This window comes from Thrips palmi, unplaced genomic scaffold, assembly GCF_012932325.1.
Source record: "Thrips palmi isolate BJ-2018 unplaced genomic scaffold, TpBJ-2018v1 HiC_scaffold_10, whole genome shotgun sequence".
Lineage (NCBI taxonomy): Eukaryota > Metazoa > Arthropoda > Insecta > Thysanoptera > Thripidae > Thrips > Thrips palmi.
The window spans coordinates 4,923,838-4,947,937 of NW_023144621.1; the positions used below are offsets into that span (position 1 = coordinate 4,923,838).

The following is a 24,100-nucleotide window of genomic DNA, read 5'->3' on the forward strand; positions in this document are numbered from 1 at the left end:
CTTTACAATAGATACAAACAATTCATCAGCAACAATTCATATTTATTTACAACTAGAATAATATTCACAGAAAAAAGAAGCTTAGGCATATTTTACAGCAACAATTCATTTTATGGTATTAAACTTTATAATATCACCAAATTTTTTAGACACTTGGCCACAAGAACTCTCTCCACATTAGATAGCACAGTGATAGTTTGAACACTTAAAAACTACACACATAAAATCAACAGTACGTAACATCCTTGAAACAAAAAGGAATATTGAATCCTTCAACAATTTTTAATAAACTTGGAAACCTTTCTTTTCAGGAAAGAATGCATGAACGATAATAACCAGTACAAAGGATTTCTGTCATAGCAATGACAAAACCTGACGCTCATTTCTGTTAACAGCAATTAAAATAATTCAAAGAAAAATAAAAATCACGAGCACTAATTGACTTCAAGACTAATTTACATTACATAGTAAAATACAAGATATCTCGGCACACATTAAATTTACAATTAATTGGTCTGTGGGTTATTTAAACAAATCTAGAAGCAGGTAACTGAGACATAGCTAAGCAAAACATTCATATGGTGTCCCTGAATGTACAAAGTTCTATTTACAATTTAAATGTTAAAAGTCGTTTTTACTTCAATAGCAAATCTAGGTATCACAAGTATACACTGTGGTGCTTGGACCATAAAACTGAGCATACAGTAAATGTGCTACAAATTAATTACGTAGAGGGTCCAAACTCTCCAAAGAAAAGTCTTCATTCCCAAAAGTGAGGCCTCTGCTGAATCCATCCTGCAACAAGATGCAAAGTTGATTTTAGCAACAAAAAAAAATAATAAAAAAAATGAACAAACCGATGAACTGAGAGGCAGCTGAATATATTTTTGCTATCATACTCACTTTCATTTCCAAAAGTCTCTTATCAAGGAACCCAATGGCACTTTCAATGTCATGTTGTGAAGCATCATTATTCCCGGTAGTTGAAAATTCACCCATGCCGAATGGATCATCAGTCGCTCCCCCAACAGGGGCTTTTCCATTTGTATTCGATGAGAAGAATGCAGGTGTTCCAAATACGTCGGGTGATGCACCATTGCCATTCGTCATGGGCTGTGGACGACCTCTCACAGCTGACTTGCTAGGAGGGGGTGCCACTGAAACAAAAATGAAGCACAGTAAGTACAGAATTCTTCCTTTCAGAAATCGCTTAGTCAACTCTTGACTCACATAATGGAGCAGGGGTAGAAGAGATTCCGTTGGTCATTGGAAAGGGGTTGGCAACAGAAGGCACTGATGTGTTTGATGGTGCAACAGAATTCTCCTCTGCACGAGGATTGAAGTCCTCGTCCATCTCATCAAGCAGCAGGCCCTCCAGCTTGGTACCAACTGATGGAGCTGATGATGTAACTTGATTGTGCCTGACACGTAAACAAGTTAGTAACAATGACATGAGCAAATGAGGCATTTTTAGAAGCGCTTCCCTAGCAACCTACATCATGAAATTATTTTCGCCGGCTCGTGGTGGAATGGCAGGAGGAACTTGGCTCAGGGGAGACTGCAGTCCACTTCGTACTGGGGGCGATGTCGAAGAGTTACTGCTGTTCAACCCATTTGTGGATGAAGACGAACTGAAGTTGAGCAGCAATCCAAAACCATTGCTTTTTGATGAGCTAGTATTCATTCCACTGCTGAAAAAAAATCATTTTGAGAAGGCAATTCATTTTCAATTTAGTAGACCTTCATTTTGAATTTCTTACCTCGAACTGAAGTCTGAACCATTGGAAACTGTAGAAGTATCACAAACACTGGAATCTGACATTGATGAAGACGTATTACCAGAAGAACTATCCGCACTGCTAGTCGAAAGATGTGGCACCGACAATAGATCAAATATGCCATTTCTCTGCATGTAGTCCTCAACATCGGCCTGTTCCAGAGCAGATGAAGATAAGAGTGTGGCTCATGAAAAGCTGAAAATTTGCAATAATCTTCCACTTAAACTCACCATTCCTTTGATTTGAGAGACATCTGTAAGTCGTTGCCTTAGGACAATATTTTCAGCTTCCAACTTCTTAACGCGTTGAGTAAGAACCATCAATCGACGTTGCACTTCAAGATCTTTGCCTGAGGTTTCCAAAAACCGCCTGTACGCTAGATCAAAAGCTTGACCTATTGTAAGTGTGATGTCCTCAGCCTTCAGGGAGCAAGAAAATATAATTAAAGTTTACTGGTCTTCCAAAAATTTCCTCAGGCCAAAGAAAGTGAACTTAGACTCACCAGTTTGTCACTGACAAACACAAAGCATACATGCTTCTCCGCGTCAGCCTCTTTGGCAATGAAAGAAAAGAACTTCTTCTCTCCTTTATCATCAGCACAATATGAAATTCGGTGAAGAGGATACTGATGCATAATACGCTGAAATTGGAAAACAATTACAAACATGTTTATAAGAACAAATTTTTAATCGTGGGCAAATGTTAATTCTCAAATTTTCTTGTGACTACCTTTGTCTTTGGTTCTTGAATGGCTACACCATCAATACTGATGGTCAACTCTACTTTAGGAATTTTATTGCCCTCAGCTTTTCTCAACTGTTGGGTAAACTTTAATTTTCTGATGCCTTCCTTAACAACTTCAATTCCTTTGGGCTGCTCGACCTCTGTGCTCCCCATAAACTAACAAAAACAGAAAATTTAATGGTGGGTCAGATGCTTTACACTCAATTAAAAAGAAGCATAAATGTGACAGTAAGTAGTACCTTAACCAGGTAGACAATGTGACCGCGCTGCAAGGCATCAGGGGAGTGGATCCAATTACGGTTACCTTAAAGAGAAACAAACCTTATCTTAGTCAATCTCACAGACTTACAAATATGAGAAAGGTCATAATTTGACACCAACCAGCCTGTTTCGTGTTGTTATTCTGCGCCCATTTCAGCAGCGATGTGTTCCTCATGGTGTCTGGGTTTTTCTGGATGACACCTGAAATCAGAAAGAGAAAAAAAGGGTCAAACAAGGCAACAACCAGCCATCGTCTTTTATTACTACTACATCACTACACCACACGCCCAACGACAATAGACATTTTAAGACCGACAGAGCGAATCTTCGAAAATCAGTCTCCTGGAGCCTCCAGGTTGGAGGTCGAGAATAGGGAAAACTGATCCTGGAGACACTCCAGTAGGCTGATGCTGAAGAGTTGATTCGTCGCTCTGCCTCTGTCGCACCAGAGTGATACGCGCTACGAGTGCGAGAGAGACAGAGCGGCGTCAGCCTGCTGGAGCCTCCAGGCTGGAGGTCGCGATAAGGAGAACGGAGCCTGGAGGCTCATCTTGCCTGTTGGCTGGAGCCGCGGAGCAGCGCGCCGCACCGCGCAGCACCGCGCCGCACCGCGCAGCACCGCGCAGCCTGCCCATACTTGAGCCGAGCCGAGCCGAGCCGAGCCGGTGCGGCCGAGACGGGACGCGCCGTCGCCGACTGGTACGGTCTCGTCAGGAGCAGAGGAAGGGGAGGGGGAAGTCCACGCCGCGCCACGCCGCGCCACGCCCCGCCACGCGCCGATCAGATGGCCTGCCCTATTAGACGCCATCAGGACGCGACACTGCCAGAAGTGTCATCGCCAATCGTCTGCCCACGGGGAGGGGACCACTGCACAGTGGACCAGAAGACCGGTGGCGGCGGCCAAAACTCCAGACGCGTTTTGAGCCCTAGAGTCGCTAAACAGGACTAGAACCGAACGAGTGACCCCCACCAATGGATTCCTCGTTCGGAGAGTAATCTATTGGTGCGGACACACGTTCGGTCCGAGTCCCATTTAGCGACTCGGCAGATCAAAACGCGAGACTGCTCCACAACGACGCTTCGATTCTCGCGGGTAGCGCCAACCGCATGCAGAGCGAGTCGCCAGCACGCCGCCCAGACAAAGAAACGCCATTCACATTCATATCGAGATACCGAGGTAAGCAAGCACATTGCGCCACCAGTCACCCGCATTCCCAGGATAAGGCAAAACGGGCCTCTTTCAGGCTCGTCGCTCTGTCTCTCTCGCACCCCTGTGGGAGGCTCTACGAGTGCGAGAGAGGCACAGCGACGAGGGCGAACCCCTGGGAGGTAGGCAGTGAGGACACTCCGGTGCGCTCTGTGGCAGTGGTTGCCTACCCGGCAGGCGCCCTCAGCCAGGCATTGACCACGTGTTGGGTTGACGCCACTCATGCGCCCCCATCACTCGTCTAGCCCGAGACGTACGACAAGAAAAGGGGGCCGCTGACCCCTCGCTGCCCCTGCGCTGCACGCCAGATGGTTGCTCGCTGGGTGGCGCCGGACGTCGAGGGTCCTGGGGTTACCCACTAGCAGCCCCCGCCCAGGAACGTCTGGGAAAAGTCTTCTTCCAACGGATCTAGAAACGCACTACGCCCAACCATGCTCCAAAACCAAACCAAGACTACAGGCTCCAACAGCCAAATGAACAAAAAAAAGGGCTTACGTTTGCTGGAGGGAAGGACGTTCACTGCAACCCGCCGCATCCTACTTGAGCAAGCCCTGCCAACCAACCCACAGCCAAATCAGCACAACGCTCTGGGACAAGCAGCACAACCAACCCTCCCAAAAAGCAAAGCGAAATAGAATGTCAAACTTTTGTTGGGTCACTTTCGTCACCCCACGCCACGCCCACCCCATGGGGACCTAAACGCAGAGACATGAACGCCCGACGCGAACCAGAGTTTCGAGGGTCTTTGGTGAGAAAGGGGCCTACACTGCCTTCCGTCAAACCTCGGCAAGTCCTCCGGGAATTCCCAAAATTTATTTTACAGTGTTTCTCACTGTAAGCAACTCCCGCCGCGAACGCTCACCGTTGACGATATACAGCCAGTCGCGGGCCAGTTGGTTTTCGACGTGTTGGCACGACACTGCCTAGCGAGACCGCACCACAATGCACGTCGCGCCCTGCTCACGCCCGGGCCGCCTAGGCCGCCGAGGCGCAGTGACAACAGCAACGCCCTTGTGCCCGCCCGCCCCGCCCCGCCCCGCCACGCAATCGGCTTCATTTCACACCCCTTGCGTCACCGCGGGTCATGCCGACTAGCCGTCCCATTCCAAGCCATTCCTGGCACGTCGCGAAGGAAGTCAAAACAAAGCACCGACACCGCAGTCACCGCGCGCACACTTTACTCGTCCGCTTCAGAAAGCAAAGCGCCAACAGCGGGTGGAGGGAGCGGTGGCTCCACTGTTGAAAAGAAAATCAGCAGTCGCACAGTGGATTTGCCAGAAGACCGGTGGAGGCGGCCAAAACTATAGACGCGTTTTGAGCTCCAGAGTCGCTAAACAGGACTTGTGCGACCCCACCAGATTCCTCGTTCGGAGAGCAACCCATTGGTGGGGTCAAACGTTCGGTTCGGTCCCATTTAGCGACTGTGGAGCTCAAAACGCGTCCAGGATTTGGGCCGCCCCCACCGATCTTCTGGCGCACTGTGAGCAACTCGGGCCCGGCGAGAAAGTCCGCCATTTCCCCCGGAAAAGTGGCGAACCCCGGTCAGTCGGCACAAACGGCGTCAGTGTCCACCCCCCGTTTTGCAAGCCTGATGTTCCTTTTCGAGCCTCGTCGAAACAGCCTCCGCCTTTCCCACCAGTTTGCCTCACAATGGCGCCGTTTTCTCAGCAGACTGGCTGCGCGTCGCGTTCCGACTTCCAGGCCTTGCAGTGTGGGCCCCCGAGGCGGCGCCTGCGCACCGCACTCCGGATACGTTCGGGATTTTCATCTCCATTGTCCCATCCGTTCTGCCGAGGGTTTTTCTCTGGTCCCCTTTCCACACTAGTGCCCCTGCTGCCCGGAGGCGGAAACACTTTTTGTGCACCAGAAACTTGAGGGGGAAAAAAAATCTGCCTAGGTATTTTGACACAGGTGTGGGAAGCCTCTTGCGCGGCTCGGGTTCAACACCGGGCAAGGGGGTACACACGAGGTCTGCTCGGAGCGTTTCAAACCAGCGAGACATTCCAAGCGACCGTCTCGGCAGTCCTAGCTCAAAATTGCCGACACGAATTCAGGGGCACCCCGTGCATCTCCAGAGCTTTCTCCCAGCCAATCGTCGCGTCGCTGTCCACGCCTCAATTTAACTCCCCCTCGAGCAGACGCTTCGTCACACCCCGTCCAGCACTTCGAGAGCCGTCGCCGCTCTCTCTCTCTCGCACGCATACCGGACGCCGCGTGAGTGCGAGAGAGACAGAGCGACGAAGAGGACTCCCAGAATCAGTCAGCTGGCGCGATCAGAACACCATTCGGAGAAGATTTTCTTTCAGGTTTCCAGTCACACGAAAAACACAAAATCAAGAAGGCTGCATTTCGAAGGGCCCAGAGGGACAGACAGCGCCAAGATAGGTCAATAGCGTGCCCTCCAAGGGAACACGAAAACGACGAATGCACCTCGCGTCGCGTGGACCAATCATGTTTTATTCAGAGCGCGCGGCTAGCGCGGCCGCCACTTCGTGAGAGCGCCCCGGAGAGCGCGCCGCCCGGCCCCGCCCGGCCCCGCCACACCAAACATTGTTCCTTTCATACGCCGCGCACCGCCGCGCACCGCAGGCAGAGATGCAACAAAATTTTCCAGCGGGGTGGGTACAGAACTCACACCACACACAAAAAAAAAATTAAAACAATTTTAAAAAGCTTGGAGGAAAATTCATGACAAAGTTCGAATTTAAATTTTATAAATCCAGGTCTTAAATTTTATATTCATTTTAAATTAAATCATTCTTTCATCTCTTTTTCTCAGAGAGAAAGAGCGAGAGAGCGTTACTGCCTACTCCGATAGTGTACAAGCGAACGCCACGCGTACTCCCTGGAGGCCTGCGTCGCGTCAAACACGAATCAGAATCCTCTCCACCAGTCGGGTCCCGCCCCCTCCGCCAGCCTGTCTCCACACCATTAAAACCAAATCAGCCGAGCGACGGGCCGACAGAGTGGCCGACACAAAAGGAGGCGGTTCCGAGTCCCAATCCAAATCCAAGTCCCGATCGAAGTCCAAAGTCGATCCGGGGCGAGGATAAGGCGGGCGGCAGCCAGACCGACGGGGAAGTCCCACGGCCCGCCACACCGCAAAAAAAAAAGTATAGAAGAAAAGTGCCGCAACAAAGGGCCAGGCTCGTCATTCTCGGACGTAAAAATTATGACGCAACCTCACAGAAGATTTGGCTGGGATGGCTGTTTCACGCGAGGGAGATTGGGTTAGGAACCGGTCGGAACACACTGCGGGGAGAGACAGTCGAATTTTCAACTCCAACATTTTCTGGACAGACAACAAGATTCCGTACAGTAGTACGGAACGTCCGTACATTTTCCGTGCCAAACTCCAGAATTTTTCACAGTGTGCTCCTCGTTCCCGAAATTCCTTTCGCAGTGTAGGGCTCCACAGCTGCAGCAGGCTGCAGCGCCCCCAAGGTCACCGCGGTTCGCACCGCGACCTTCGCGTACTTCCTCTTTTTTCCGCGGCAAGTCGCCGAAGATTCCGAAGACTCCGCGTCTCCTTCGCACTCGCGGGGCGTCCCGCGGGGTGCGAGAGAGACAGAGCGAGCCAACGCAACACGCGTCGTTGCCGCCAAAACGGAGACAAACATTTTTCCAGCGGAGAAAGTGGCGCGCGGTGAAGCGACAACTGCACTACACTGCACAACCCACTGCACTCGCAGAAAAAAAAATAAATCGAATTTTGGCAGCTGCACGGTACACTGTCAGTCACATCGGCGTCTAAAAACCGACTTTGTCTACGCAAATACGTAGTAACTCATGGCGAACGAAGGATGATTTCGCCTGAAAGTGGCGACACATTTTTACAGTGCAACCTTCCCCTCCCGAACCCCTTCTGCCCCTGGCTTGACCCGGTGCATGCTTAGAGCCGCTCATCTCGTGCAGCAGACTGATGCCGAGTCTCTCTCTCTCGCACGCATGGGGTGCGCCCTACAGGTGCGAGAGAGATGAACGACTCAGTCTACAGTCTCCTCTGGTGCCGGTCCGTGCCGTCGCAGGGCCGAGAGAGGCGAAAGGGAGGGGGAGGGGGGACCACTCACTTCACTGACGGGTACCGTTAGCACCGCACCGGTGCCGCGACTTCACTCTCGGAGTCGGAGGGCGAGGGTTCGATCCCCGGCCGCCAGAGAGCGAAGCGCGCAGCCGCCGGCGCCGCCGCGGTGCGCGCACCCACACCAAGGCCGGGAGTGATTCACAGCGAAGTACAGCCAGACTAGGGACCCTGCCGCTGGCTGCCAGCTCGCCTGCCCGCCCGCCGCGGCCGGAAATCGTCAAGACTGCTGCAGCCGAAGAACCGAAACGCCGACCTTCCTCAATTCAGTGACCTTCACGCACGGAGGAAACAAAATGTCCTCGGAAAATTATCGAACAAACAATTTTTGGACAAACAATTGTGAATTATACCAAATCTGATGACAAAATTATGACCGGCCAAGAACAGCCAAGCGGCATACAGACACACCGACCCACAGACAGACAGACTCAAAAGCAATATGCCGCGAGCAACGGATTGAGTCATTGCCGGTGTGTGCCGCATGTCCACTGTGAGACTGCGTGTGAGTGTGTGTGTGAGAGAGAGTATGCGCGAGTGCGCACGCCTTTGTGCATACACGGGTACGTACAGTGTGTACCCGCCCAGCCCGCACCGCACCTAATCCACAGCACCACAAGCGTTCCAAAATAGCATTGTTAACGCTCACGGTTTAAAAAATTTTGAAAAAAAAATTAAAGAAGTTGAAGTCAAAAAAATTGATTGTCTCCTTCCAAAATTTAAATACAAAAGAGAAGTTAAATTTAAAAAAATTAAATTAAAAAAAAACAACATTCAATTTGGGAAAAAAATTAAATGTAAAGAAAAATTGAAGTTAGATAAAAATGTAAATTTTTGTGAAGTTGCGACGCCCTGGCCAAGGGGGCACCTAATCCAGAGCACCACAAAGCACGGCCCCAGCGATTGTACAGTCCGGCCGCACTCATAAAGCAGAGTAACGGGGCATTCTTACTTTCTGGAGCATCTATACGAACATGTCCGCCTGCAGCAGCAATTTACGGTGCACACGACGGCAATCAAGTCCTACACTGGAGACAGACCAGGCCGACCAGGCCAACCCGCGGACAGAGTATAAGGCACTGCACTGGAATGCAGCGACCAAACGCTTCCACATTTCATGTGCACTTTCAGCTCGTGCGGCATGAACCCTGGAGCTTGCCAGTGAGGAAAATCAGCCTCGCAAGTGGGCTAGAAAACCGGTGGTGGCGGTCAAAATCCCACACGCGTTTTGAGCTCTAGAGTCGCTAAATGGGACTCGAACCGAACGTGTGACCCCACCAATGGATTGCTCTCCGAACGAGGAATCCATTGTTCGAGCCCCTTTTAGTGACTCCAGAGCTCAAAACGCGTCTGGAGTTTCGGCCACCTCCACCGGTCCTCTGGCAAATCCACTGTGCATTCCTCGGATTCCATCTCGCTTCCGATTGGCGGAACTCGCGGCGGCCGAACAGCCTTCGTGACGTCATGGCGTTAGCTAAGCGGACGGCCGTACGCTGGCTACGCTAGGCGGTGGCCGTGGCGGCCTGCAGCGGGGCGGCAGCGGGCCTACACGGTGAAACCGGCCCCTTTCCCCCAACCAGTCCAACAGCACCACCACCGCGGGTACCACGCGGCAAGAGCAGTCTTGGAAGCCAAGGGGATGCCTTGGTTACATTTCCGATGGGTTTCACTGAGTTTTCAAAATGGTCCAGGTGGGCGCGTCATCTCGACAAGACCGAGTTGCTGCACGCCTACCGGTGGCCGGTGGGGCCCAGCCAAGCCGCCGCCCCCACCAACGCGCTTTGGGTCAGTGACACGCGACTACACTGTCAACAAATGCGGTGTGGGCGCGCAAGGACGCAGGGAAAGGAGCAGGAAAACGGGAGAAAGCGCCGCGGCGCGCCAAGCAGGGCGAAGCAGGCGAAGCAGGGCCTAACCCTGGCGACCGAAGACCGGCGAAGCCGTAGCGAAAAGGGGGAGGGGGGAAGGGAGGGGGCCCCACGCCTCTCCGACCGTTTTCTGCACAGTGGCCAGACAGAGGCCATTCAAACGACCGCCAGTGAGCACTCTAAATGTCTTACAATGAAATTTGACCCATGTTATTCGTATGTTGCAGTGAATTCGGCGCAAGCATAATACGAAGCAATATTCCTTCGTAATACGAATCTTTTTAGCTTTTTCACTGTAAGATACAAAGAAAAACCTTCGTAATACGAAGAAAAACCACCTTCGTATTATGCTTGCGCCATTTCCTTCGTAATATGGGAAATTTCTTCGTAAGACATTTAGAGTGAGGAATCGGAACACCGATTACTTAAAGAATTATTATTATTATTATTATTTAAAGTGCTGACATGCAGCTTGGGTGACAAATTATCCCCAAGGCTTTCCGGAACCGTTGTCCCAACTGCCAAACTGCCACAGCCCCGTTGAAGTGTCTGAGAAACAAAAAGTGGTCGCCATTTAGGGACGGTCCCCAGACTAAGTCAGTGACGGCCCCCGGAGAGGCGCTGCTACATCACTCAGCAGCGACGCACCTCCTGGACACGTCTAGGCTGCCTGCATTCGGACGTCCGGTTCAGCGGGGCGTGGCAGGCCGCGGCGGGGCGGGGCGGGGCGGGGCGGGTCTTACGTAAGGCGTGCCACCACGCCGCCATTCGTGGCGTTCGGGATCGATCTCTCGAACCGGATTCGAGCCTCGGTCGAGGGGGCGGACGGGTCGAACATTGGCGCGGCGCGGCAGGTGGAAGACAGTGAACCCGCCAAGTTTCGAAAGGGTGGGCGGGGCGGGCAGGTGCCGCACGCAGGGCCACTGGAAAGCCGGAAGGGGTGGGCAAGGTTCCAGGGCTGAAAGCCGGAAGGGGTGGGCAAGGTTCCAGGGCTGAAAGCCGGAAGGGGTGGGCAAGGTTCCAGGGCTGAAAGCCGGAAGGGGTGGGCAAGGTTCCAGGGCTGAAAGCCGGAAGGGTAGAGAGAGAGAGGCAGATAGGTTGAAAGGGCAGGGCGAATGAATGTAGACAACAATGGAAGGGAACGAGATTTGTCCGACAACACACACACACCAGCCCGCTGAACACGCAGTTTCATACAGACAAAGACGGACTGCTTGTCGAGGTCACAGAGTCGCCGTTGTATGCGGCAGCTTTCTTGGCGCGGGGCGGCGCGGCGGGCGGCGCGGCCTAGGGGGAGGGGGCGTCGACAGGTGAGTCCGGTGCCAGACCAGCAGTCAGTCCCAGACCGGGAAAAGGACACAAAGAAACACGACTGCTAGCTTGACTTACACGCCTCACCGGGCAACGCTCTTTGCGCGGTGAAAAGACGCGCACAGACTGCACCAAAATAGAGAAAAAAAGAAAAAAAGAAAACTGCGAAAAGGCACACTTTTGACGTGAAAAGCCATTTTCAATGTCGGCTGCCAACGATAGGTCGCAAAGACCCAAGCAAAGATCCTGCATCTCGGGCCAATGTCTGAGAAAGTGGAACAATCATTTTCAGACGATGCTGTCGCAAGTGAGTGCACGTCTCTGAACCGAGAGGGGGGAGACCGACCAGCCCAGCTGAGAGCCCACCCTACGAACGTGAAAACCAAACCCGACGAGGTGAACGAATTTCGTCCCAAACCAGTTCTCCGACACCGCCACAGGGCCCACAGGGGCAACCGGGGGCAACGCAACTCTGCGAGAAAAGTCGTCACCGAATCCGAGCGGTGCCGAGCGGTGCCGAGCCATGCCAGCCATGCCGGCGGGACGGGGTCAACAAACCCGCCGCCGCGTCGTTCAGACGTAATAAAGAACACACGGTCACCCTCGACCGGGTGTTTCACAAACCGACATTAATTTTTTATTTTATTTTTTTACGCAAGTAAAGCAAGGGGTCGTTGTCGCCGTGCTCGGAACAGCGCGGCGCACAGTCGCGGAAAAGAACCAGGGCGATCGGAACACTCCACTGGCTGCACTGCATAAACAAGGGGAAGTCCAGCCGAAACCCCAGACCTGTGCGTGTTCACGACTCCGACCCTTTCAAATTAATCCTGATAGGTACTGTGCTATTAAGAGGGCAAAAGGTGCGCCACAGCCTCCTTTTTTTCGGGTTTGGATACGCGTTTGGAGTCCATGTCTTCGCGACACTTGACCCTCAAAACGGCAAGAACGGCCGAAAAAAAAAATCCAAAACGTCGAGATTACTTTCCGAGGGAAACAAATGAGGTTTTGACGGTGGCCGTTAAGGGGCACCTCACCTCGACGCCGCCAGCCTTGTGGGAGAAAAGGAAGGGGGGGGGGGCTGTGCCTCCCAGGTGCGATTGCAGTGCAGGAGCGCGCAAGGTACGCACTTAAAGGCAAATGGAGCCCACGGCCGAGTTACCCGCAATGCCAAGCCAGACTCCAACCAAAAGGGGCAAGTCAGACGCTAACACGCGACATCCGACAGTCCCCACAAAGGCTAATTCCAATTTGATTGCAAGGGGGGCGGGGTGTCGGGACAATTAGGATAGCATTTCTAGCCCAGGACAATTCAAGCAGTTCCAAACGCTCAGGATTTTTAAATGGAGTGAAAATGGTCTACGCAAAAGCCCGGAAAGTTAGCAAAACAACACCTTTCCAATCCAGTGAGTACAAATCTAATTTACATATATCTCAATCTACGCTGACGAGCTCAGCCCACCCCACCGCGCCCCGCGGCACAATGTGTGCCCGGCGGTGCGAGAGAGGCCCCCGTGCCCGCGGCGACGCCCCCTGCAGACTGTTTCTGTCTCTCTCGCTCCCATGGGCGTCTCGCGTTGGCGCGACGCGACGGCATCGGTCCGCCACACTGTTCCTTTCGTGGCGTCGCGGGGCCCAGCGGGGCGGTGCCGGGGCGGCGCCGGGGCGGTGCCCGACTGCGTGCGAAGCAGTGCCAAGCGCGTTGCCGCCAGCTGTCTCTCTCGCACCAACACGGGCCGCCCCACGAGAGCGAGAGAGACAGAGCGACGTCTGCTGGAGCGGCGCCCCGCCCGCGCCGCCTGCCCATCGGAACAGGGTCAGCTGTTGGTCACGAAACGCCACCGCGGCGCGGACTCGAACCGTCTCTCTCGCGCCTAGAGGGCACGCCCCGCGAGTGCGAGAGAGACAGAGCGAGGCAGGCGAGCCGGCCGGCAGCCAAGGCGTTAGCTAACAAAGCGTTGCGCATCCGAAAGTCCGCCAAACGGCGCAAACGGCGCAAACGGCGGAACGCAGCGGGACGCCCAGGGAACCAGTTCGGGCTGTAGCGACTTGGGGCGCGAGAATAGAAGGCGAGAATCGCACCGGGAGGGCGCCAATCGATTAAACGATACAAAGGCCAATGCACTGGAGAGCTTCATTCGGACCTCGTGCACAGTGGGCCAGAAGACCGGTAGAGGCGGCCCAAACTCTAGACGCGTTTAGAGCTCCAGAGTCGCTAAATGGGACTCTAACCGAGCGTGTGACCCCACCAATGGATTGCTCTCCGAACGAGGAATCCATTGGTGGGGCCACACGTTCGATTCGGTCCCATTCAGCGACTGTGGAGCTCAAAACGCGTCTGGGATTTCGACCGCCTCCACCATTCTTCTAGCCCACCGTGCAGTGCCCAGCTCACTGTGAAAACGGCGTACAGTGAAAGGGCCGGGCACACCCGGGCCAGGCCGCCAGGCCAGGGCAACGCGGTTAATTCACCATTTGCCACTTAGAGACGACCTTTGCCTGCCTTTGGCACGCCGGCCGCCCACCGACGGGCACTCCGCACAGTGCGAACGTTTCGTCTCTCTCGCACTCGCGGGGCGGACCGCAAGAGTGCGAGCGAGACAGCAGCCTGCAGGCAGTGCACAGTGGGCCAGAAGACCGGTGGAGGCGCGGCCAAAACTCTAGACGCGTTTTGAGCTCCAGAGTCGCTAAATGGGACTCGAACCGAACGTGTGACCCCACCAATGGCTCGTTCGGAGAGCAGTCCATTGGTGGAGTCACACGTTCTGTTCCTGTCCCATTTAGCGACTCTGGAGCTCAAAACGCGTCAGGAGTTTTGGCCGCCTCCACCGGCCTTCTGGCCCATTGTGCAGTGCAGGCCCGGGCTCGGGTTCAAAGAGTCGGCCCACCCACAAGCCTACGGCAAGCAGCGAAGAGCTTCCAAAAAAAGAAGCAAAACTCGCAGACGCACGAGAAACGCCCCGGCGTGGTGCGAAGTGGTGGCTGATACACCGGGAAAAAAGGTCCGCACAGCGACGCAGCGGGCTGCCTACTCCCAGGCGCCAAGCTGTGCAAAATGAATGACAGAGGCCATGCATTTCTCAGCGACAGAAAGAATAGTTTCTGGACGTGACAGACAACCCCACCCCGCGTTGCGTTCCAAAACAAAACCACCGGCGTTGTCCGTCTCCGTCGCACTCACGGCGCTCTGCGGGAGCGACAGAGACGGGAGACGCGCGGCGCTACGTAATTGGCGCAAGCACGTACCGATAGGTAATCGCCGCCAGAGACATTCCGGGCGGACGACCGTCTCCGCGATAGTGCCGGGCATGCCGGGCAAGAGTCGCTTTCGTCGCTCCGTCTCTCTCGCACTCGTAGGGCGTCCCGTGTGGGTGCGAGAGAGACAGAGCGACGGCTTGGCGGAGGCACTGACAGCGGCGCACGCACCTGGCCGCGGACGAGGGGCCGTCCCGGAGGAAGCTCTGGAGTCTTGAGTCTGGAGTCTCGGGCGGGGCGGGGCGGGGCGGGGCGGCCAAACCACAACCGGGCCTATCCCACAGACACCGACAGACACAGCACCACTGTTGTGAAAACGCGCTCCAGCAGCCTCAACAGTGCTGCCGTCGTTCTGTCTCTCTCGCACTCACGGTGCGGCCCGCAGTGAAGCGAGAGAGAGAGACGCAGCCGCGACAACAACACTGCGAATGACAGTGTTGCGACGCGTGCCTGGAGCGTGACAACAGTACGCCAGCGAGCAGACCGCGCGGAGGCACTCGGCGAACCCCGTGGAAAGGACAGCGCGGCGGTGCCTTCTAGCGAAGCCAGCCTCGGAAACGCGGAATCGAATTCCGAACGGGTGACTCGTCCTGCCCGGCAGAACGGCCCCGAGACGGCGTCACCGCCTGCCCAAGGATACGTCAAACGGCGCACAGTGGGCCAGAAGACCGGTGCAGGCGGACAAAACTCGAGACGCGTTTTGAGCTCCACAGTCGCTAACCAGGACTGGAACCGAACGTGTGACTCCACCGATGGGTTCCTCGTTCGGAGAGCAATCCATTGGTTTGGTCACACGTTCGGTTCCAGTCCTATTTAGCGACGCTGGAGCTCAAAACGCGTCTAGGGTTTAGGCCGCCTCCACCACTGAGCGACGCCAAGCACGTCCTGCTTACCTAGACAAAGTAGCTATCCACGCAGCGGCAGCGGAGCACTCCAAACACGACACACACACGCACACTATGTAGCACAGCACTCTCTGGCGCACTTGTTGCGGGTCTCGGCCTCCTCGGGGCTCGCCAGGCTGCGCCAGGCACTCTCTCGCACTAATCCAGGCGCGGGGAGTCTCGGACACACGTGCACATTGTCCAGGGCGGAGTCTCGGACACCGTGAGGCAGTCAGGGAGGACGGCGACGGGGAGCGGCTGCGCGGTGAACGGCCACGGCGGCACAACGCGGTCCTGCTCGGTCGGCGGCCTGTTGCCTACTGACTGACTGACTGAGCGAGCGAGCGGCTCAGAGCGACGGAGAGAGACGACTGGCTCGCCGAGCGGCGCGGCGGGAGGAGCGAGAGAGACGGCGCGCTTCCCGGCCAGCTGGCACACTGCTGGCGCTGGCACGCCGGACCGTAGTGCCTCCCCCTCCTCCGGCCGCGCGAGCGCTGGACTCACAACGACGCGGCACCGGGGACGCCTCCGAGGCGTCGACGGCGAGCACGGCCCTCTGCGTCGCACCTGCGCACCTGCCGCGTCCCGAGAGTGGCCCCCGCACCCCGCGCCCCGCGCCCCGGACGCAGCCTCGGCCCCTGTCCAGCACCAGCAGGGGGGGGGGGGGGAGAGCACGGCGCGAACAGACAAGCCAGCGCCGCGTACGGCCCGTGGGGCACCCGGGGCTACCCACACTTTCATCAGTTGCTGTTGCCGCTGCTGTTGGTTGTTGTTGTTGTTGGTAGGTGCAGGGAAATGAGGCGGAAATTAAAGCAAGTGGCGCGGTCGTCAGTCCGGCTGACCTTCCCCAACGCGCTAGGCTAGGCTCCGAGCACTCACCACACAGTGGGCCGGAAGACCGGTGGAGGCGGCAATAATGCTGGATGCGTTTTGAGCTCCCAGAGTCGCCAAATGGGACTCGAACCGAACGTGTGACCCCACCAATGGATTGCTCTCCGAACGAGGAGTCCATTGGTGGGGTCACACGTTCGGTTGGAGTCCTTTTTAGCGACTCTGGAGCTCAAAACGCGTCTAGAGTTTTGGCCGCCACCACCGGTCTTCTGGCCCACTGTGCACCGAGGAGCCCGCGTTCTCGTCGCTCTATCCGGCCTGGCCTGCGTTGCCTACCTGGCAGGCGGTCGCGCAGAGCCGAGCGCACTTTTCTTTTCGGCGAAACCGCGACGAGACGAGACCTTTATGTCGGTCGGTGTCGGTCGCCACGGCGGAGAGAGAGGGAGGGGTGTCAACCTGCCGAAGCCGAACACGTCCTGCAAAGGAATGGGCCACGGCAAGGGACCCTTCGAGAAGGGCTGGCCGCGGTAGGGCTGCCACCTTGGCTGCCACGCCCCCCTCCTTGATGGGCTCCGGGCAGGGCGCCGCCCTGGCCGAGGCTGTGGCCGTGTGACCGCGTTGACGAAAACTGTCATGTCACGCCGAGGCGATGAACTTGTTTATCACGATTTGTAAGAAGTGCAATCAACGAGCCGGCGGCCTCGCGCCGAGACGCTCCGGTACTCGAAAACAACAACAACAACAGCAACGAGAAAAACGGAACCGCCGGTTAGAGGGAAAAACAATGCATTCCCCGGGACACTTCCCCAGGGCGGCCGCGGCTGCCCGCGGCTGGCGCCTCTGCCGCGCAGGCCGTCGTGGCGGACAACGGATTTCAGAAGCGTGTCACATCCTTCCGTAAACGGCGGCCTACTTGTGGGCCAACTTGTTGTTCCAATGCAATCATGCTTATTCATTTTTCAAAAATAGAGGAGGGGGGAATTTTGCTGGCTTGGCTTGTGCGCATGCTGAGGTTAGCTGCCCTTGCGACACTGACTGGTGAATTTTTGCCTACTTGTGTGGCAACACTGGTCCATTCCCTCCTCCTTAGGAATTACGCTCCGGCTCGGCGATTCGGATCTCGACGTAATTTTTGTTTTTACCGCGGTGCAGCGCGCGATGCCCGCCGCACCGTCACGGCCCGTCACGGCGCCTCACGGCGCGCGAGTAAGGATCCCCGATGGAGAAGAAAAGACGCAACTCGGCCGGCTGATTAAACATGCAGTTATGCGGCAGAAGTTGGCGACCGTCCTGATCGGCGCCGATAAGTCAGCCAGCGCGGCGTCGTCGCGGCGTCGCGGCATCGGGGTCACGGGGCTGCCTGACACGTCACGCTAGTCACGGCTAGTCACGCCGGTCACGGTTAGTCACGTCTGTGGTGCAAACCGCAGCCCGGGGATGTTGCAGTGCAGCGGCCGTCCTTGGCGATACCCCGCGCGCCGCGCTGCTGGGCCGCGCTGGGCAGTCCCTACGCGGAGACCTCGACGCGCGGGGTATCGCCGCTGCCATTCCCTAACGCGGAGGACGGCGCGGACAGACTGGTTCCGCGGATGGACCCCTTCTCTCTCCGTCTCTCTCGCACTCATGGGGCGTCCCGTGCGAGTGCGAGAGAGAGAGAGACCGCACTGACTGCGCGGAAGCACTTTGCTGGAGCCCGCTGCGCTCAGCTCGGCTCAGCCGCAGTGCGACTGGAGACTTGCCTGGAATCTGGAGTCCGTGCCGCCTGCCTGCCGCCTGCCCCTTCCGGCCGGGCCTGTCCACGAACTACGCAGCGGGCCCGGGAATACAACTATTTTCAAGATATTTTAAAATATTTTAAACTTTGGTGGCGGCCCTAATTTTCAAAGTCAACTTGATCAGATCTTCGTTTAGACTCTAATAATCAGACACGCGCATGCTCTGTCTCTCTCGCACGTAGACGGGCCGCCCCAGGAGTGCGAGAGAGACAGAGCGACGGCTGCAGGCCGCGGCGTCTGCCCATTTCCTCATTGAAAATGGAACCAGCGTAGGAAAGGAGAGCAGCGGCGAGCGGCGCGGCGGCGCAGAAGGAGAGCTCGCGGCGTTTCTTTGAAGCGGCGTCTGCCTGCCTGCCTGCCTGCCTGTCTGTCTGTCTGTCTGTCTGCCTGTCTGTCTGCCTGTCTGTCTGCCTGTCTGTCTGCCTGTCTGTCTGTCTGTCTGTCTGTCTGTCTGTCTGTCTGTCTGTCTGTCTGTCTGTCTGTCTGTCTGTCTGTCTGTCTGTCTGTCTGTCTGGTCTGTCTGTCTGTGCATCTTTCTACGAAGCCTGCGTGTATCTGTGTGGCTGTCCGTGCCAATCTTTCGATGAACGACAAAAATAATCCTAATACGTTATGTTAAATAAAATTTTTTTTAAATTTTTTAACAGTTTAACAGAGCCGCAGTGAGGCTGTTTCCGGGCGGCCCCCTATCGGCGCCGCTTGCTTGCGACACTTTGAAAGCGAACTGCAATTCATTGTTCGGCGGACACTTCTTTTTGCCGCCGGCCGTGTGCCTAATGACGAAAATGGCGCAAGAAAGGGGATGCCTTCGATGAAAGGCGCGGGACTCTGCGCGGGATCGACTCTCCCGAGCGCTTTTCAGTGTCGCGACGTTCACGGACGGCCCCTCCCAGTGGGCCAAAACTCTGGACGCGTTTTGAGCTCCAGAGTCACTAAATGGGACTCGAACCGAACGTGTGACCCCACCAATGGATTCCTCGCTCGGAGAGCAACCCATTGGTGGGGTCACACGTTCGGTTCCAGTCCCATTTAGCGACGCTGAAGCTCCAAACGCGTCTGGGACTTTGACCGCCTCCACCGGTCTTCGGGCCCACTGTGCCCCTCCAGTTTGTGATTGTTAGGTTTAGTCTAAGTTAGGTTAGGTTATGTACTGGTACACTGTTTAGTTTGCTGAGCAGCCACGGACGTTTCGTCACGAGAAACAGTTGTGTGTTTGGTTTGGTTTGCGAGTGGACTTACCCGGGATGGACTCCTTGAAGCGGGAGAAGGACCTCCTGAGGGAGGCCGGCGCCAGGGGCTGCCGGATGGAGCCCTGGCGGACGGAGCCTGGGCGAACGTGGCCGTCCCAGGCGGAGCGCAGCATGGCCATGGTGCCCGAGGACGACGACGACGACGTCCCCGACGCGGCCGCCGACCGGGCCTGCTGGTCCTTGTCCGCGTTCGCCGCGGCCATGGCGGGCAGGGAGTCGGCGCTGCCCCACGCGTCGCCCAGGGTGCTGCACACGTTGGGCACGTCCAGGTCGAAGCTGCGGGCCGGAGGAATGCATTGGTGGGGTCACACGTTCGGTTCGAGTCCCTTTTAGCGACTCTGCAGCTCAAAACGCGTCCGGGGTTTTGACCGCATCCGCTCACTATGCGACTCCCCGCGAGTGCGAGAGGGACGGAGCGAGCGCTGCAAGTTTGTTCGCTTGACGGCGTTGACGGCGTGCTGCGCAGGCCGACACGACAGTGTAGGCACGCGACCAAATGACGAACATGACGAATTACGCGGCGAACGACCCGTAAGGTCAACACGGTTATTGAGTCGCCGCAATGACAGGCCGCGTTTGCGCTTTGCGCTTTGCGTGTGTCTGTGTGTGTGTTTGTTTGTCGTGTGTGTGTGCACGTGTGTGCGTCCATCCAAGTGGGTATGTGAGAGTGCCAAACTGTATCGCGTAGCCATACACACACATCGACACGCGGCAGGCGCTTCCTTACGTAACGCGCATCGCGTCCCGGCGTGGCGAGGCAGTGAGGCGGTGAGGCGGTGGCGGTAAGTTTCCTGCTCCTCCGGCTGCTTCGCGCTTCGCGCTGCGTCGCGGAATGGTGCTGGCGGTACGGTGGCGGTGGCTCTTGCAGATGGGTTGTGGCGGCCTCCGAATGGAACCCCTTTTCGTTCGACTTCCCGTTCGTCCTTCCCCTTGCCCTTTTTGTTGACACGTCGCACAGTGGGCCGGAAGACCGGTGGAGGCGGTCAAAATTCAGGACGCGTTTTGAGCTCCAGAGTCGCCAAAGCGAACGTGTGACCCCACTAATGGATTCCTCGTTCGGAGAGCAATCCATTGGTGGGGTTACACGTTCGGTTCGAATCCCATCTAGCGACTCTGGAGCTCAAAACGCGTCGAGAGTTTTGGCCGCCTCCGCACCAATCTTCTGGCCCACTGTGCGTCTGGAGGACACTTACGACTCTGCGCTTTGGTGGATGAGCGAGGGCCGGGGCGGCATGCTGGCGGACTGGCTGCACGGGGCGACGCTGCAGGTGGTGGAGCAGGCCCTGCTGGAGTCCAGTCCGAGTCCAGCCCGTGCGTGTGCAAGGGCCTAACTGACAACGGTCACTCTGCTGCAGGCCAGCTAGCTCGTTGGTCCCCACGTCCTGTCCTGCCCATCTGCCCATCCGGCCCAGCCTCCGTCTCTCTCGCACCCGCCGCCCGCGCCGCAGCGAGCGAGCGAGAGGGAAGACCGCTGCTTTCGGGATTGCCCCCCCCCTCTCGCAGCATCGCGGCTCCGCGGCCGCGAGCCAGGCCGCGCCTGGCGCGGAACCGCCGCTCTCCCCCACCCCCACCCCGCCCCCTGCTCGTCCTCTCCCTGTCATCCGTTACGCCCTTCCCATTGTAGTGTATTAGGCGATTCGCCGTAGTCAGGTCGGGTCAGGGCTGACAACTGACAGCGCTGACACCAGGCCCACCAGGCCCACCAGGCGCGACAATAGCTTCAGCTGACACAGCCGCTGACACCGGCCGCCATCAGGCACCAAATAAACAAACTCTTCGGAAGTTGGAGAGTTTCACTGTGAAGCCGCCAGGCAGCCTCAGCCAGGCAGGCAGGGCTGGAGAGAGGGAGAGAGAGGGAGAGAGAGGGAATGCATTGCGGTTAGGGCGCCGGGGCCGACGGACTCAAAACACAACAGAAGGTGCGGTATGACCTCGCCGGCTTATCGCGAAACCGTGCAGAATGCGACAACACTCCGTCCGTTCGTCTGTCTGTCTATCTGTCTGTCTTGTGTGTCTGTCTGTCTGTCTGTTTGTCTGTCTATCAGTCAGTCTGCGTATGTCTGTTAGTCTGTGTCTGTCCGTTTGTCCTGTTGGTCTGTGTCTGTACCTATGTCTGTCTGCCTGTCTGTCTGTCCGTCCGCCCGGCCAGTGTGTGCAGATGGCACTGCTTGGTCCGGGGCGTGTTCGCGGCGTTCGCGGCGTTCGCGGCCCCAAGGTCGAGACGAGACGTGCCCGACCGCGGTAAGTAGAATGGACATGGACACGGACACGTTCGTATAGGCAATGCGCGAGCCGCGGCCGCCAGTTCCGCGTCGATTAGTCGATTTCTCGATTCTCAGCCTTTCGAGTCAGCCGAGCGCCAGAAAAGGGGCTCGCGCCGCGGCACGGTGGATTTGCCAGAAGACCGGTGGAGGCGGCAAAAATTCCAGACGCGTTTTGAGCTCAGAGTCGCTAAACGGGACTCGAACCGAACGTGTGACCCCACCAATGGATTCCTCGTTCGGAGAGCAATTCATTGGTGGGGTCACACGTTCAGTTCGAGTCCTATTTAGTGACTCTGGAGCTCAAAACGCGTCTAGCATTTTTGTCGCCCCCACCGGTCTTCTGGCCCACTGTGCGCGGTTTGCGGCTCGCGCGCATACCTCTGGCAGAGCAAGCAGCAGAACACCACACGCGCAAAGAGGAGTACCATCAAGCAGGGGCGAGGTCGCCTCCGTGATTGTCTCGACAAATGTGGGTCAAAGCCAGAGGCACGCCACCGGCATGCAGGGATGCCGCGAGTAGTCATCACCGCGCAGGCATGCCTCGTGTCGCCCTTCACCACCTCGCGCACCACGCGCAGCACACAGCCTGCTTTTCCTAGTATAGTAGCGATATGTCCGAATCCAAAGAGGGCTCGCGAAAAACAACCCAGCCCAACGCTAAAACAATTTAATCGCAATAAAATTTGATTCATTTGTTTTTTGCCCGAGAGAAGACTTTGTTCTCTCCGTTCATGTTGTTGTGGGGCTGCGAGCACTCTCCATGACCAGTGTACCATTCCACGTACAGTGGATCGTCGTGCCAGTCGCCGCGACGTCACAGCCAGTTTCCGCCCCTCTCCCCGGCCGGCGGCCTCCGTCTCCCTCGCACTCACGGGGCGTCCCGTAGAGGTGCGAGAGAGACAGCGCGACACAGTGTGCAGCCCGCCCCGCGCATGTTTCAGCCCAGCGACTACTGCACTGTATACTGCTGCTCGGCGCAGGCCGGGTGACTAGGCCTGCACGGGGCTCGGCGGCAGCGCGGTGATTTCACCTGATTTGCGACCCAGACGGCCAGCGCCACCGCGCATGCGCCGCCGGGACGCCGCCGGGACGCCGGCACTCCGCTCTCCTTGAACTTCAAGAAGGCTGCGCGACAGGACGGCGGGGCGTCGCGGGCCGCAGCGTGTACAGTGCGGCGGCCCGGCGGAGCGAGCGGTGCCGACGACGACGACGACGACGGTGTCCTTGGCGGCCACATTGGCTCTCCGTCTTCGCCGCGTGCCTCCACCGCGCGGCACCGCCTGCGGTCGTGATCCAGCCGCGGGTTCAAATATATCCATCATTTTAAAATAATGTTTCATTTCGAATTTTGACGGCGGTTTGGTGGTTTGAAAGTGTGCCGGCTGGCCGCGGCGTCCGGTGTGCGTCCCGTCCCGATGCGGGGCCCGCGGCCAATGGGATAAGTCGCCGGGGCCGAACTGGTCAAGCGACCTGCCGACGCATGGCCAAGGGCCTTGGGGCAAGGGCCGTCAGGGGCAAGCTGTCATCCCGACAGGACGCCACGCACCCTCGCACCGCACAGTGGATTGGCCAGAAGACTGGTGGAGGCGGCCAAAACTCCAAACGCGTTTTGAGCCCCAGAGTCGCTAAAGGGGACTCGAACCGAACGTGTGACCCCACCAATGATTGCTCCCCGAACGAAGAATCCATTGATGGGGTCACACGTTCGGATCGAGCCCCCTTAGCGACTCTGGAGCTCAAACCGCGCATCCAGAGTTTTGGCCGCCTCCACTAGCCCACGGTGGACCGCAATGGACCGCGCTCAGCCCTCACAGTGGAGGCCCTGGCAGCCACGTGGTGCGCGAACCAACCACGCCGTCTAACCTTCCCCGCGTTTAGGACGGCTCGGCCCCCGCCCCCTCTCCCCTTCCCCCGGCCGGTCACAAGCCACGTGGAGTAGGCTCCTGATACACTGCAGCAAAGCCCCTGCAGGACTCCGGGTAGGCCAGCCCGCTCGCCTCGCCTGCGTCGTTTCTCGCGGTTGCCTACGCTGGCAGGGGCTCTACCGTCTGTCCATCAGTGTGTCTGTAGGTCAGCGTGTCTGTGAGTTTGTTTGCCTTCGTGTCTGTGTGTCTGCCTCCGCCGGCCCAGGGCCCAAGGACTTCGACTGGTAGCCACCACTGTGAATAAGTGATTGTTTTCACAACATTTTCCCCCACATGGCTCCCCCTTCCACCCTTGTCTACGCGCCGCACCTCTTCGCGCGCACCTTATTCTCCCCCCCCCCTTCTCCTTCTCTCTGTCTCCTTTTATCGCCTTCTCTCTCGGCCAAGGCCGTCCGCGGATCCACATTTATAGCAGCCTAGAGTCGAAGCTGGTCGTCGCTGTGGATGCGTAAGGGAACAGAGACCCACCCCGCCGCGCCCCGCCCCGCCCCGCCCCGCCCCGCCCGCCGCGCCCCGCGACTCGCCGCCGCGCCCCGCGCCTATCGAAAGCGTCGCGGGGCACGTCCATGGCGTCGCAACGCGGGCCTCAAGGGGTGGGGGTACCTGTCACGTCAAACGGAACAGCTGGGCAACCACACTCTTACAACAACAACAAAAACAACAACAACA

The 24,100-nt window shown here is 57.0% G+C and overlaps 1 protein-coding gene across 4 annotated transcripts; it reads right to left on the reverse strand.

Moving 5' to 3' along the window:
* Window positions 1-21: 21 nt before the first annotated feature.
* LOC117639015 (PTB domain-containing adapter protein ced-6) lies at window positions 22-20,491 on the reverse strand. Of its 4 annotated transcripts, none has more exons than XM_034374314.1 (12): window positions 20,436-20,491; window positions 19,232-19,518; window positions 2,904-2,984; window positions 2,762-2,826; window positions 2,508-2,678; window positions 2,281-2,418; window positions 2,009-2,197; window positions 1,761-1,930; window positions 1,497-1,688; window positions 1,231-1,421; window positions 904-1,157; window positions 22-795 (listed from the first exon to the last, which is right to left on the reverse strand). In XM_034374314.1, the coding sequence occupies exons 1-12, from the start codon at window positions 20,474-20,476 to the stop codon at window positions 721-723; spliced, it is 1,854 nt and encodes a 617-aa protein (XP_034230205.1). In that variant the 5' UTR covers window positions 20,477-20,491; the 3' UTR covers window positions 22-720. The 4 variants fall into 4 exon arrangements, with proteins under 4 accessions (XP_034230205.1, XP_034230204.1, XP_034230206.1 ...); XM_034374313.1 differs by having other exon boundaries at window positions 1,497-1,691; XM_034374315.1 differs by lacking the exons at window positions 19,232-19,518; window positions 20,436-20,491 and adding exons at window positions 4,486-4,541; window positions 15,396-15,762 and having other exon boundaries at window positions 1,497-1,691.
* Between the last annotated feature and the right edge of the window lie 3,609 nt (window positions 20,492-24,100).